This window comes from Schistocerca serialis, chromosome 9, assembly GCF_023864345.2.
Source record: "Schistocerca serialis cubense isolate TAMUIC-IGC-003099 chromosome 9, iqSchSeri2.2, whole genome shotgun sequence".
Classification (NCBI taxonomy): Eukaryota; Metazoa; Arthropoda; class Insecta; order Orthoptera; family Acrididae; genus Schistocerca; species Schistocerca serialis.
In genome coordinates this window covers 434,893,697-434,908,144 of record NC_064646.1, presented here as the reverse complement: position 1 = coordinate 434,908,144, position 14,448 = coordinate 434,893,697, and the positions used below count along the sequence as shown (strand labels likewise).

Below are 14,448 nucleotides of genomic sequence, written 5' to 3'. Positions count from 1 at the left end.
CGGTAGGCATTTTGAATATTTAATTTAGCCATCAGAAGACAAAATCTGAAATGAAAAAATACTTGTAGAACAGACCTGGAAATCTGAAAACAAAACGGGGGAAATGAAACAAAAATTTACCAACTAAAATGTTAACTGATAATACGTATGTATGAATTCTCTTACTAATTCTCTTACTGCTTCTTAGGTAATCTATCTAATCCTCAGATGTTTCCCGACATATGTGATACCATGCCGTAAACGTTATATCGAATATTAAAGGACGTAAATTGATGACATTTTCTTGTAGAGCACTTTCTCAGTACTATGTTGTATTATATTGTATTGCATGGAACTGGGGAACTAGAAACGACGGAGAGGCTTCGTCCCCGCCGTAGCCCGCAGTTGTACGCATGCGTGGAGAACTGTTTGCGCAGCAATCGGCGACATAGCGTAACTGAGGCGGAATAAGAGGAACCAGACCGCATTCGCCGAGGCAGATGGAAAACCGCCTTAAAAACCATCCACAGACTGGCCGGCACACCGGACCTCGACACTAATCCGCCGGGCGGATTACTGCCTGGGACAGTACAATGTTACTTCATCCTTAATTGATCAGCCTTAACATAAAAATTTATGTGCATTAGAAATAAGTGAAAATGTCACATTTGTGTTGATAATTTAAGTGATTTGTTCATTCAGCTACCAGAGGCTCTTGGACCCTCTAAAACAAAACCGACACACCTCGATGGAATTAGCCTAAGGGGACGGAAATCTGTAGCTGTGATCTACGTGTGCAAACAAACAAACAAATGCTAACAATTTTACAAAAAGATGGATGATTTAGTCAAAAGGAAGATCTTCACAAACTGAAGAAGTCAATAACGCGTTAGTCCACCTCTGGCCTTTATGCAAGCAGTTATTCAGTTTGGCATCGATTGACAGACTTGCTGGATGTCCTCCTGTGGGATATCTTACCGCATGGTGGGTGGCAGCCAGGCTGGTATTCCCCGCTCTCTGAGGCATTTCCATCTATTAGAAGCGGCCTCATCACTGTAGACAATTCTACTCAGGTCAATGAGATGTCAGGCTGAAGACGTGTCTGGAGATGCCCAGGACGGCGGTGGGATATCAACTTGACTGTCGTCCGCCACACTAGGGTGCAAATTCTTTCGCAGCAGGATACTTTTGATTGTCATCCACGGTACTGTTGCAGCACAGTGGTACGTCGACGATATTCTATGCGCTGTTTTATTGCCCTTCATTGCAAGCCATCTTCGGCTTACATTTCAGCAAGATAATGGCCGCCCGCACACGGCAAGAAATTCTAATGCTTGTCTTCGTGCTTCCCCTACCCCATTGCATTGACCTTCAAAAGCTATGTCCTTCAAATGCTGTAAGTACGAAGGAAATGGAAGTTGGCCTGTCTGTAAGGCCTCTATGTATGAAGGACCTTCAAGATGGTGATTTCGCACTGTTTAAAATCGCTGCAAATACAGGACTGGTGAAGAAAGCACAGTGATATGAGTTTCCTATTGCAATGGCGGCGCAGTAGTACTCACATGGGGTAGGCCTGCCCTGTTGGTCCCCTGCAGTCCGGATGGTCGGTGAGCGCGTCGCCCCACACGTACTTGAGGCGGGTGCCCTCCGCCGGCCCTCGACAAGGGCTGGCCGATCCGCCCACCAGCGCCACCACGGCGCTCCAGCAGCACACCTGCAAGCACAAGACCCTGCAAATCCCTGTCCACATACACATGTTCATATATTATCTTTACGACTTTAGACTTTAAGAAAATGGTTCAAATGGCTCTAAGCACTATGGGACTCAACATCTGAGGTCAGCAGTCTCCTAGACTTAGAATTACTTAAACCTAACTAACCTAAGGACATCACACACATCTATGCCCATGGCAGGATTCGAACCTGCGACCGTAGCAGCAGCATGGTTCCGGACTGAAGCACCTAGAATCGCTCGTCCACAGCGGCCGGCCTTTGGACTTCAATAACTTTACAAGTGTACTAGATAATAACTCATTTGCAAACACGAGACAACATGATTCAAAAGCTTTATTTTTATGTTTACCAGCTGCCGTAGGGCTGAGCAAAATCGTGGACGTCGTAGGAAAAAAGCTCAGTGTGTAGCCTGGTTCATAGAAGCGAAGTCCGATACTAAAGTGCAAGGAGACTTTGGGACACAGTACGGAAGGTAACCACCGTCCTAGCAGACTATTCCGGCTTGGCATACGCCATTTATAGGAACAGTAGCGTTGCCCTTAACCACGGAGAAAGTTACTCATTTGTTTCAGACGCCATCGTGGACGGGTGTCTGCAACGAATCCGACAAAATCAGTATGTATGGCGGCCAGAGAATTGGAAATACCACGATCAACAGTGGGCTGTCTTCCACACGAGGTTACATCTTTGTCCCTAGAAGATGCAGCTGCTTCAGGCACTGAAGTCGACGGGCAGACCTCAGCGCTGACAATTTGCAGTGGTTGTCCTAGTCAAGACTGGCAAAGACAACGACTTTTTGGAAAAGGAGTCACTTTTTCATTATTCAGCAACTCTGAACTATAGTAATTTTTGTATATGGGAATCAGAGCGGCCTCATGTTACATGTGTGGTGGAAATAATGTGCCATTGTGTGGCGCGGTGTTATGCACAACTACATCATTGGCCTACCATTTTTCACCGAGTGTACCGTCAACAGTGATGTTTAATTCGACATGTTCAGAGCGTTTGCCTTGCGACAACTGGGACCCATGCAACCTGACTTCATACTCCAGCAAACATTGGACAAATCCAAAATCTGTTGATTCGGGGGAGGGGACCAAACAGCGAGGTCATCGGTCCCATCGAGTTAGGGAAGGATGGGGAAGGAATTCCGGCGTCCGAAACAATCCTGACCAGAATGAGATTTTCACTCTGCAGCGGAGTGTGCGCTGATACGAAACATCCTGACAGATTAAAACTGTGTGCCGGACCGAGACTCGAACTCGGGACCTTTGCTCAGTTAGTACAGCACTTGCCCGCGAAAGGCAAAGATCCCGAGTTCGAGTCTCAGTCCGGCACACAGTTTTAATCTGCCAGGAAGTTTCATATCAGCGCACACACCGCTGCAGAGTGAAAATCTCATTCCGGAAACATCCCCCAGGCTGTGGCTAAGCCATGTCTCCGCAATATCCTTTCTTTCAAGAGAGCTAGTTCTGCAACGTTCGCAGGAGAGCTTCTGTAAAGTTTGGAAGGTAGGGTACGAGGTACTGGCGGAATTAAAGATGTGAGGACGGGTCGTGGGTCGTGCTTGGGTAGCTCAGTTGGTTGAGCACTTGCCCGCGAAAGGCAAAGGTCCCGAGTTCGAGTGTCGGTCCGGCACACAGTTTTAATCTGCCAGGAAGTTTCAAACAATCCTGACATCTGTCTGAAGCCATTTAGGGAAATCAGGGAAAACCTAAATCAGAATGACCGGACGCGGGTTTGAACAGTAGTCCTCCGGAATGCGAGTCCGGTGTGTTAACCACTGCGACCCCTCGCTCTGTCCAAAATATGCTCTGGATGGTTTATTTAATAATGATGAGTCGGCCGTAGTGCCGCTTTGATCATCACTGCAGGTGCAGTTTTTGTACATAGGCTTTTGCCAGTATTGTCCCACTTATGATACGGATGGTTTGAAAATGGACATAGGTGTCCGAAACTGGTGCTTTTATTGGTGTTTATCTTATATCCTCTTTTCAAGTCACTGTCCATGCCGTTCAACTGCTCTTCCAAGTACTTTGCTGTCCCAGACAGAATTACGATGCCATCGGCAAACTTCAAAGTTTTTATTTTTTCTCCTTGAACTTCAATTCCTACTCCGAATTTTTTTTCGTTTCCTTTACTGCTTGCTCAATGTACAGATTGAATAACATCGCGGATGCTCTACAACACTGTCTCACTCTCTTCTCAAGCATTTCTTTCCTTTCATGTCCTTCGTGTCTTACAATTCCAGTCTGGTTTCTGTACAAGCTACAAATAAGCTTTCGCTTACTGCATTTTACCCATGCTACCTTCAGGATTTCAAAGGTGAGTGAGTCAGTCAACATTGTGAAAAGCTTTTTTTAAAAGTCTTCAAATGCTATAAACGTAGGTTTGCTTTTCTTTGGCCCATCTTCTGCGGTGAGTCGTAGGGTCAATATTGCCTTGTTTGTTCCTGCTTTTCTCCGGAATCCAAAATGATCTTCCTCGAGGCCGGATTCAATCAGTTCTTCCACTCCTCTATAAATAAGGCTTAATACGTGTTAACATTTTCAACCATGAATAATTAAACTGATAGTTGAGTAATATTTATCCTATCAGCCTCTGCTTTCTTTGTAACATTCTACTAGAACTCTGAAGGTATTTCCCCCGTCTCATCTCTTGCGTACCAGATGGAATAGTTTTGTCATGGCTGGTTCTCTCAAGTATCTCAATAATTCTGACTACTCCCGGAGCTTTGTTTCGACCAAGATCTTTCAGTTCTTTGTCAATTTATTCCCCAGTATCGTATCTCCCATCTCATATTCATCTATGTCCTCATCCCTTTCTGTAACATTACCTTCAAGCTCATTTTCCTTTTACAGCCCCTATAAATACTCCTTTCAGCTTTCCAGCTTTCTCTTCTTTGCTTGGTAGTGGTTTTCCATCTGGGCTCTTGACATTCGTAGAGTTGCTTCTCTTTTCTCCGAAGGTTCTGCATTTATCCTAGTGATACGTGCGTCTATATCCTTACGTCTGTACTCTAGTCATTTCTGCTTAGTCATTTGCAGTTCCTGACTATCTCATTTTGTCGATATTCAATGTCATCTACTTCATTAGCTGCATTTTCACGTTTTCTCCTTTCGTTAATTATATTCAATATCTCCTATGATATCCAAGGATTGTCCTTAATAGCGACACACTTTCAAAAGCCCTTAATCCCCTATTTCGTCACCTTAGGAGTAGAGTTTCGGACAATCCCTTCTTAAACTATGCCTACAGTATAAGATCCAAACCTTATTCAAATTTCAAGTTTCTATCCTCATCGGTTTGGGCTGGGCGATGATGAGTTCAGTCAGTCAGTCAGGACATTATATAGACTAAGATGGTATCTGTTCTTTCGGACATGTCCAAAAAAACAGCTCACCGGCCACTTGACCATCTTCTTCTTCTGTGCGAATGCACAAACAGTGCCCGAACTCTTACGGGAATCGGCAACGCGCCACGAGTAATGAGTATAATGGGCGGGGCACTACGAATGTAGTGCGGGACAATACGTTGAGAATGTGGGTTTCGCGGGAGGCGTGCCATAGATAAATCCCTGCAGTCACGCTATCCTCTGTGTCCTCGGTGGCTCAGATGGATAGAGCGTCTGCCATGTAAGCAGGAAATCCCGGGTTCGAGTCCCAGTCCGGGCACACATTTTCATCTGTCCCCGTTGACGTATGTCAAAGCCTGTAAGCAGCTAAGGGTGTTCATTTCATTGTAATTTCAGTCAGGACATTGCCTTTTATATACAGAGATTTGTTTTAGTGTAAGTTATTTGCATCTGTCATTTTATGATTCCTATGATTATCGCTTAGTGTTGTTGCTGTCGAGGAATATATAACACAAACTACTTCGGAGACTGGAGAAGCGCAATGATATCACTCAGATAATGGCCGTAACATGCCATTACTGAGCGAGAGAGCTCCTGGCCTCGCACGCAAGCCCGCAGGGCCTGTAGTTGTCTGAAAGGAAATACCATGAGGCCGGTGGCGGCGGTGACCGGCGCAACTAGTTTCTCGGCGGGAGGTGCTTTACTGACCACGATGGTCAGTGACACGGGCCCGTGCCGTGGCGAGTGACCCCGGAGTGTTTCCGGCTCGCTGGCGGAAGCGGACTGCAGCCGCGTGGGTGGCGGAGCAAACTTGTGACTCAGCCCACCGACCACAAAAACCTTTCTCCGAAATATACACGCCAAGTCAGCAGCATTCGTCTCTTTGCTCAGGTGGCGTTGACACGGTGTCTACAGGAAGGGCGACGACCTCACGAATGTCGTCAGGTTCTTTGTTTCCGCTTAACGGTATACTGGCGTTAGAAATGTTTTTGGAAACGTTCCCGTTGCTTTCAGTGATCGGCACTCACAAGCAGAGGTCCCCAGCGGCAGGTTCGACTTACTGAAACCACCTACACGATGATGTAAGTTAAGGTCCCAGGTATTAACACCCTGCAGCCATTCACCCTGGCGGGCCTTCGTTTGCGCGTAATCGATGAAAAATTTCGAAATTTTGAGTTACGCTGTATAGTTTTTAAAAAAGACGTGTTATACAAACAAGTTGCGTAGCTTGATGGTTACAGCACAAGTCACATATGCAAGACGTTGTAGGTTTGAGGCTCATCAAAGGCTTTGGCGTTTTTTATTTTTAAATCTTTATAGAAATGACTCTGATAATTATTTTAATCCAATTAAATAGTTTAAATGTAATTTTTTATTTCTATTTTTTGTCACATAATTTTAATCACCGTACTACCTTTCTCGTTTTCTTTCATTTTTTCTTCCTACCTCGTTTTCCAGTTGAAATTTTTGTGCATATGAATTTAGTTATTTCAATGTATTAAACTATATTCAATTTCCCTTCCTAAATCTACGGTCATGTTCTTGCAGTCATTATTTCTGTTCCTCATTTTACCTGAATTTCGTTTTCAAAAATGGTTCAAATGGCTCTGAGCTCTATGGGACTTAACATCTCAGGTCATCAGTCCCCTAGAACTACTTAAACCTAACTAACCTAAGGACATCACACAACACCCAGTCATCACGAGGCAGAGAAAATCCCTGACCCCGCCGGGAATCGAACCCGGGAACCCGGGCGCGGGAAGCGTGAACGCTACCGCACGACCACGAGCTGCGGACAATTTCGTTTTAATTATAATCTTCATTTCGTTTAAATCTTCAGCTGCCGTATTTTGACCATATTCCAATAATAATCTATGATTTAAATGTTTGTATACCGATTACAACCCAAGAAAATCTATGTCTTATAACGAAAATCGCATGTTTGAAACCATTTCGCAAATAAATAGATCAGATTTTTCAAATGTTTAAATATTATGATGGATAAATAAAAGAATTAAATTCACATGCACAAAGATTCCAACAGCAAATAGAAAGTTGGAAAGAAAAAATGAGAGCAGCTGAGAAAGTTAGTATGGTGATTAAAATAGTGCGGCGAACGTACAGAAATTAAAAAAAAATACATTTAAAGGCATTAATTGAATAAAAACAGCGGTCGAAGTCATCCCGTTAAAGATTTAAAAATAAATTTTGAAGCACCTAGCGAGAGTCGAACCCACAAACTCTTACCTATGAAGCTTGTACTATAACCATTACGCTACACAACCAGTTCATGTGACATTTCGTTTTTCAACCTATGAAGCATAACATGATATTCCGAAATTTCTTATTCGTCGATTAACAGCAAGTGAGTGCCCACCAAGGTGAATGGTTGCAGAATGTGACGGCTAGGGCCTTAATCTACAGTAACGTATAGATGGTTTCAAAAAGTCGATCCCACCACTGAGGACCTCTCCTTGTTAGAACTAAACTCGAGATAGTTTGATTCTATTCCGTGAAAGTCCACTTAATAAATTAAGTGAGGAATCTAAGAATGTTCTACAACCGCGATGAGAACATTAGAAGACTTACTGTGTGCGCAAAGATGTTTAAGTGCCGGCCGCAGTGGCCGTGCGGTTCTGGGCGCTACAGTCTGGAACTGAGCGTCCGCTACGGTCGCAGGTTCGAATCCTGCCTCGGGCATGGATGTGTGTGATGTCCTTAGGTTAGTTAGGTTTAATTAGTTCTAAGTTCTAGGCGACTGATGACCTCAGAAGTTAAGTCGCATAGTGCTCAGAACCATTTGAACCAAAGATGTTTAAGTAATCATTCTTCCACACTCCAAACACGGGAGGAACGGAGAAAAATGCCGATAACTGGTACAGTGAGAAGCATCCTCCGCCACCCACTTTACAGTGCTGTGCAAAGTACAGATGTAGATGGCCGGATAGTTCCCCCACCAACGTCAGCCGGGCATGGAGATCTTTAAATTGAACGCAGAGCTATAGCAGTTCACTTTGGCAGTATCTTATTGTACTTTGGTGGTCCTCCGCAACGATGACGATTAGCCGTATTGCCAGCATCCTTATCCATCCCGCAAATAACGTGCTGTGTCAGTAATGCATGTACTGTTCCTAAGTTACAGTCAAGTCCTGTTTGTCAAAAATGTTCAAATGTGTGTGAAATCTTATGGGACTTAACTGCTAAGGTCATCAGTCCCTAAGCTTACACACTACTTAACCTAAATTATCCTAAGGACAAACACACACACACCCATGCCCGAGGGAGAACTCGAACCTCCGCCGGGACCAGCCGCACAGTCCACGACTGCAGCGCCCAAGACCGCTCGGCTAATCCCACGCGGCTCCTGTTTGTCGGTCAATCGTGTATTACTGCGTACCCTAAGGTAGTAATGATAACAACACTGCAGCCGGCTATGTTAATATTAGCCGCCGGATAGAAATAGGTTTTCTGTGCTACTACGTCATTGAAGTAGGTTTTGACTTAAGTCGCGAGACAAGGTTGAAAGGTCATAACATCGATAACTGATAACTTCTCTGTAGCAATTAGATTGCACTTAAATTGTAAGATCAGAGCAATGGACTGTACATACACGGCGCTGGACTCTGCTTTGCGAATCACAACTGCCGATCAGCTGCTGCTGCTGCTACTACTACTACTACTACTACTATAGAAGCTGTTGCCGTAAAAAATATGCCCGCCTCAACTAAAATGCTAAAGCCCGCCCGTAAAACTTAATTACCGATAACATCTGCGTCCATGTCTCGACGGACTTGCCTTCATCAGTCCATGCGCAAGCGCGACCAAGTCGCGTATTTCGCGAGTTCAAAACAACTCCCGAAATTTGTTAGACGTTTAGGCTTATTAGCTAGCCAGCGTTGTAGCTGCAAAATGATTAGCTTGGTTCTCGCCCATGTGAAATCTTGTTTGTTGAGTCTCCACTACAGCTTGCAACAAAATTGCACTCCTGATCATATTTGGCAAACTACCGACTATAAAAGACCCTGTCACGTAAGAGAAAAAATGTTCTATATATTTCGTGGGATAAAACCCTTCCCAAGTGCCGTGTTGTGCTTGGATTTTATGAAAGCCCCCTTCAGGCTGTCAATCAATGGAGTATTACAGATCCTTTGCAGTTGGAACCGCCTTCTGTAAAGCCTGCTAACGGCTGCGCCCCTCTCAACGGCTACAGCGGTCTGCTGCACCAGAATCAAAGCAGGTAAAATCCCTCTCCAGAAAGAAAAACCGGATCAAGTAATTGTTATTGTAGTTGGGGTCTTCAGTCCGAAGACTGGTTTGATGCAGCTCTCCACACCTATCTATCCTGTGCAAGCCTATTCTTCCTTGCTTGACCAGATTCGAACATGATTACTGTATTCAAGCTGTGGATCCAATTTTTGGCCTCCACACTTCTTAAAAAAAATGGTTCAAATGGCTCTGAGCACTATGGGACTCAACTGCTGAGGTCATTAGTCCCCTAGAACTTAGAACTAGTTAAACCTAAATAACCTAAGGACATCACAAACATCCACGCCCGAGGCAGGATTCGAACCTGCGACAGTAGCGGTCTTGCGGTTCCAGACTGCAGCGCCTTTAACCGCACGGCCACTTCGGCCGGCCCACACTTCTCACCTTTACCAAACTGATGATTTCTAGATTGCTCAGAACGTATCCAATACCTGATCCCTTCTTTTAGTCAGACGATGCCATAAATTTCCCCAAATGGATTCAGTGCCTCCGCCTTAGTTATCCTGTCACCCATCTAAACTTCAGCATTCTCCTGAAACATCACACTTGAAACGTTTCTATGGAATAATTATTTCTCTGATAACCGATAACTATACTCAAGGAGAAGATGCCTTAAAGGGAAGAAGTATCTAATGTTTAACTTTTTTCCAACTAAGTTCAAATACAGTAAGATTTTGTACACGATACTCTATGAGTAAAACTGACATAACGAACCGTGACTCAGACCTCAGAGAATGAAACCAGTAGATTATCACGAAAGTAATGAGTAGGAGAAGTGAAATTAGAGATTAATTTAAAATCAAAGTTAGGGACCACGAGGTAGACGAAGAGAGGAAATTCTTCTACCTCGAAATCAAATTAGGCATGACGGACCAACCATGGACGACATAAAATGCAAACTAAAAGACGCGAAGAAGGAGGCATTCCTGGCCAGGAGATTGTCTACAGATTTCAAATACTGGTCTCAATTTGAGTAATAAATATGAGAATGTACATATAGGATACAGCATTGTGTTATGGCAGTGAGCCATGAACGGTTAAGAAACCGGAAAAGAAGAGTATTGAGATGTTTGAGACGTGGGGCTGAAGAGGCGGTTGAAAATTACATTGAGGTGACAAAAGCCATGGGATATCTCCTAATATCGTGTCGGATCTCCTTTAGCACGGCGTCGCGCAGGAACTAGGCAAGTTGCTGGAAGTCGCTACAGAAGTACTGATCCATGCTGCCTCTACAGCCGTCCATGCTTGCGACAGTGTTGTCGGTGCAGGATTTTGTGCACGAACTGACCTCTCGATTATGTCCCGTGAATGTTCAATGGGACTCAGTCGGTTGATCTGGGCGGCCAAATTATTCGCTCAAATTTTCCAGAATGTTCTTCAAACAAATTGCGAACAATTATGGCCGTGTGACATAGCTTATTGTCATCCACAAAACGAATGGGTGCAGATGGTCTCCACGTCGCCGAAAATTATCATTTCCAGACAATGGTCAGTTCAGTTGGATCAGAGTACCCAGCCCATTCCATGTAAACATAGCCCACACCGTTACGGAGCCACGCCAGCTTGTACAGTGTCTTGTTGAAAACTTGCGTCCAATGCTTTGTGTGGTCTGCGCCACACCGAACCCTACCATCAGCTCTTACCAACTGAAATCGGGGCTCATCTCACTTTCAGTCGTCTAGGATTCAACCGATATGGTCAGGAGGCCAGGAGAGGCACAGCAGGCGATGTGCTGTTAGCAAAGGCACTAGTGTCGGTCATCTGTTGCCATGGCCCATTGACGCCAAAATTCACGCACTGCCCTAACGGATACGTTCGTCGTATGTCTCACGTTGATTCCTGTGTTTATTTTACGCAATGTTGCTTGTCTGTTAGTACTGACTACGCACTCGGTCATTAAGGGAAGGCCGTCGGCCACTACTTAGTCCATGGTGAGAGAGAATGCCTGAAATTTGGTATTCTTGGGACACTCTTGACACTTTGGATCTCGGAATATTGAAGTCGGAAGTTCCATGCGGCTTTTCGCGGATGATGCTGTAGTATACAGAGAAGTTGCAGCAATAGAAAATTGTAGCGAAATGCAGGAAGATCTGCAGCGGATAGGCACTTGGTGCAGGGAGTGGCAACTGACCCTTAACATAGACAAATATAATGTATTGCGAATACATAGAAAGAAGGATCCTTTATTGTATGATTATATGATAGCGGAACAAACACTGGTAGCAGTTACTTCTGTAAAATATCTGGGAGTATGCGTGCGGAACGATTTGAAGTGGAATGATCATATAAAATTAATTGTTGGTAAGGCGGGTACCAGGTTGAGATTCATTGGGAGAGTCCTTAGAAAATGTAGTCCATCAACAAAGGAGGTGGCTTACAAAACACTCGTCCGACCTATACTTGAGTATTGCTCATCAGAGTGGGATTCGTACCAGATCGGGTTGACGGAGGAGATAGAGAAGATCCAAAGAAGAGCGGCGCGTTTCGTCACAGGGTTATTTGGTAACCGTGATAGCGTTACGGAGATGTTTAACAAACTCAAGTGGCAGACTCTGCAAGAGAGGCGCTCTGCATCGCGGTGTAGCTTGCTCGCCAGGTTTCGAGAGGGTGCGTTTCTGGATGAGGTATCGAATATATTGCTTCCCCCTACTTATACCTCCCGAGGATATCACGAATGTAAAATTAGAGAGATTAGAGCGGGCACGGAGGCTTTCAGACAGTCGTTCTTCCCGCGAACCATACGCGACTGGAACAGGAAAGGGAGGTAATGACAGTGGCACGTAAAGTGCCCTCCGCCACACACCGTTGGGTGGCTTGCGGAGTATAAATGTAGATGTAGAAAAGAAGTGAGCAGGATCTCCATAAACTCGGGGAGGAAAGATGTGTAGAACACAAGAAGAAGCAACAGGATGAGACTACATGTATTAAGACGCCAGGGAATAACTTGTAAGGTACTTGGTAAGAACTGTATGGAAAGACAGTGATTGGAATATATCCAAGAAATGACCTAGGCCGTTTGGTACAGGTCCCTTCACTTAGATGAAGAGATTGGAATAGGAAACAAAGTAACAGTAAGTCGCATCAAACCGATCAGAAGACTGACTATCCGAAAAAATGGCCATGCCAATATACTGGAATACGTTGATATATTGAAGTATCTGGGAAATATTAAAAAAATGGTTCAAATGGCTCAAAGCACTATGTGACTTAACATCTGAGGTTATCAGTTCCCTAGAACTTAGAACTACTTAAACCTAACTAACCTAAGGACGACACGCACATCCATGCCCGAGGCAGGATTTGAACCTGCGACCGTAGCGGTCGTGCGGTTCCAGACTGAAGCGCCTAGAACCGATCGGCCACACCGGCCGGCTGGGAAATATTCAGACGACAAGAAACTATAGTTTTCACATCGGCGTCACTGGCCGCGTAAGAGCAGTAGCCGTTGTGGTTGGAAAAATTGGTCTGCAAAACTTCCCCCATCATGTTCACTGTTATGTACCTAGCTCTCTGTGTACACAGCAGTTCTCCCTAGACTTCTGTTCACTTTAAAACATCATGATACTATAGGAATAATGTCCAGAAAATCTAACACGAGTCAGGTTGACTCTTCACATAAAGTAAAGATACTTATATACTGAGGAGGGCACACTTCCATTGTGTTTAGACGATGTTGCTAAAAAACTACTTACGTCGCCGGGACATGGGGTCTGGACGCAACATAGCTTGTGGAAGAAGGTCTTCTACGGTGAACCAAGAGATGAGAGGAAGAAGAATGGAGGACAGAAGATTAATTTCAACAAAACAATCAAATCGTAAAACTAGATCCATTGTCGGCAACTGTCGGGCAGCGGAAGGTCAAAAATTAGACTGCCAAAATTTTTTGTAAGTATAAGTTACAAAAGCAAATTATTTAAAAATTATTTCTCTGTAGATAACAATACGTTTCAGCACCATCCATTCATTGCTTACAGTATTTTAGAAGTAATCTGATTTGAATTCTTAAGGATTAGTATGTATATTAAATACACTGAAGGAAAAAATCTCATCACGAAAAAATAATACAGAGTAATGAAATTTCGGGAACGTATTTACGCGATTAACATTGCAAGATCACAGGTTAATGTACGCGCAAAATAAGCCATTGCAAATGTGAAATGCTGGTACACCAATAACCGGTGTAACTGCGATAATGTTGAATCAAGCATGTAACGTGCATCCGTTATGTTGTATAGGTGCCGAACGTCATTTTGTGGGATGGAGTTGCACGAATGTTTCATTCGGACGGTCATTACAGGGAAGGTTAAAGTTTGTGGATGAAGATGAAGTCGCCGTCCGATTTTTTAACATACATGCTCGATTGGAGACAAATCTGGTGATCGAGAAGGCGGACGTAACATGTTGGCACTCTGTAGAGCACGTTGGCCTATAACTGAGGTATATGGGCGAGCGTTATTCTGTTGGAAAACGCGCTCTGGAATGCTGTTCATGGGCGGCAGCACTACTGGTCGGGTCACCAGACTGACGTACAAATTTACCGCCAGGGTGCGTGGCATAAACACGAGAGTGCTCCTGCTGTCATACGAAATCGCACCCTAAGACCACAACTCTATGAGCAGCTCCAGTGTGTCTAGCACGCAGACAGGTTGACTGCAGGCCCTCAACTGGCCCAATACTAACCAACACACGCGAATCACTGGCATCGAGGCCGAACCAGCTGTCATCAGAAAACGTGAAAGACCTCCACGCGGCTCTCGAATAAGCTCTCGATTAAAGCCATTAAAGGCGCAGATGGTGTTGGTTTGGGATCAATGGTATCCACGCTACAGGGCGTCTGGCACGGAGCTGTCCTTTAACAGTTGGTTGTGTCACTGCGGTGCTAACTTCTGCTCAAATTGCTGCTGCAGATGCGGTGCGATGCGCCAGAGCCATACGCCGAACACGTTGCTCTTCCGTCTTGGTAGTGCCACATAGCCGTCCGGAGCGCGGTCTTCTTGCGACTGCTAGTGCCACTACTACAGAACTTTGAAGAGACATCATCTTTCCGATGTAGAAACACACCTACCAACTTTCTTTTATGTCGCATAACTCCTCCTTGGTGTTGCATTTTTTTC

The 14,448-nt window shown here is 44.6% G+C and overlaps 1 protein-coding gene across 1 annotated transcript in view; it reads right to left on the bottom strand.

Annotated features, from left to right (window-relative positions):
• The window catches only part of LOC126419266 (uncharacterized), a 161,789-nt gene that overhangs the window by 58,602 nt on the left and 88,739 nt on the right, over positions 1–14,448 (bottom strand). The window contains exon 2 of the mRNA XM_050086424.1: positions 1,542–1,693. Within this exon, the coding sequence (XP_049942381.1) occupies positions 1,542–1,693 (152 nt within the window). The remainder of the gene's footprint in view (positions 1–1,541; positions 1,694–14,448) is intronic.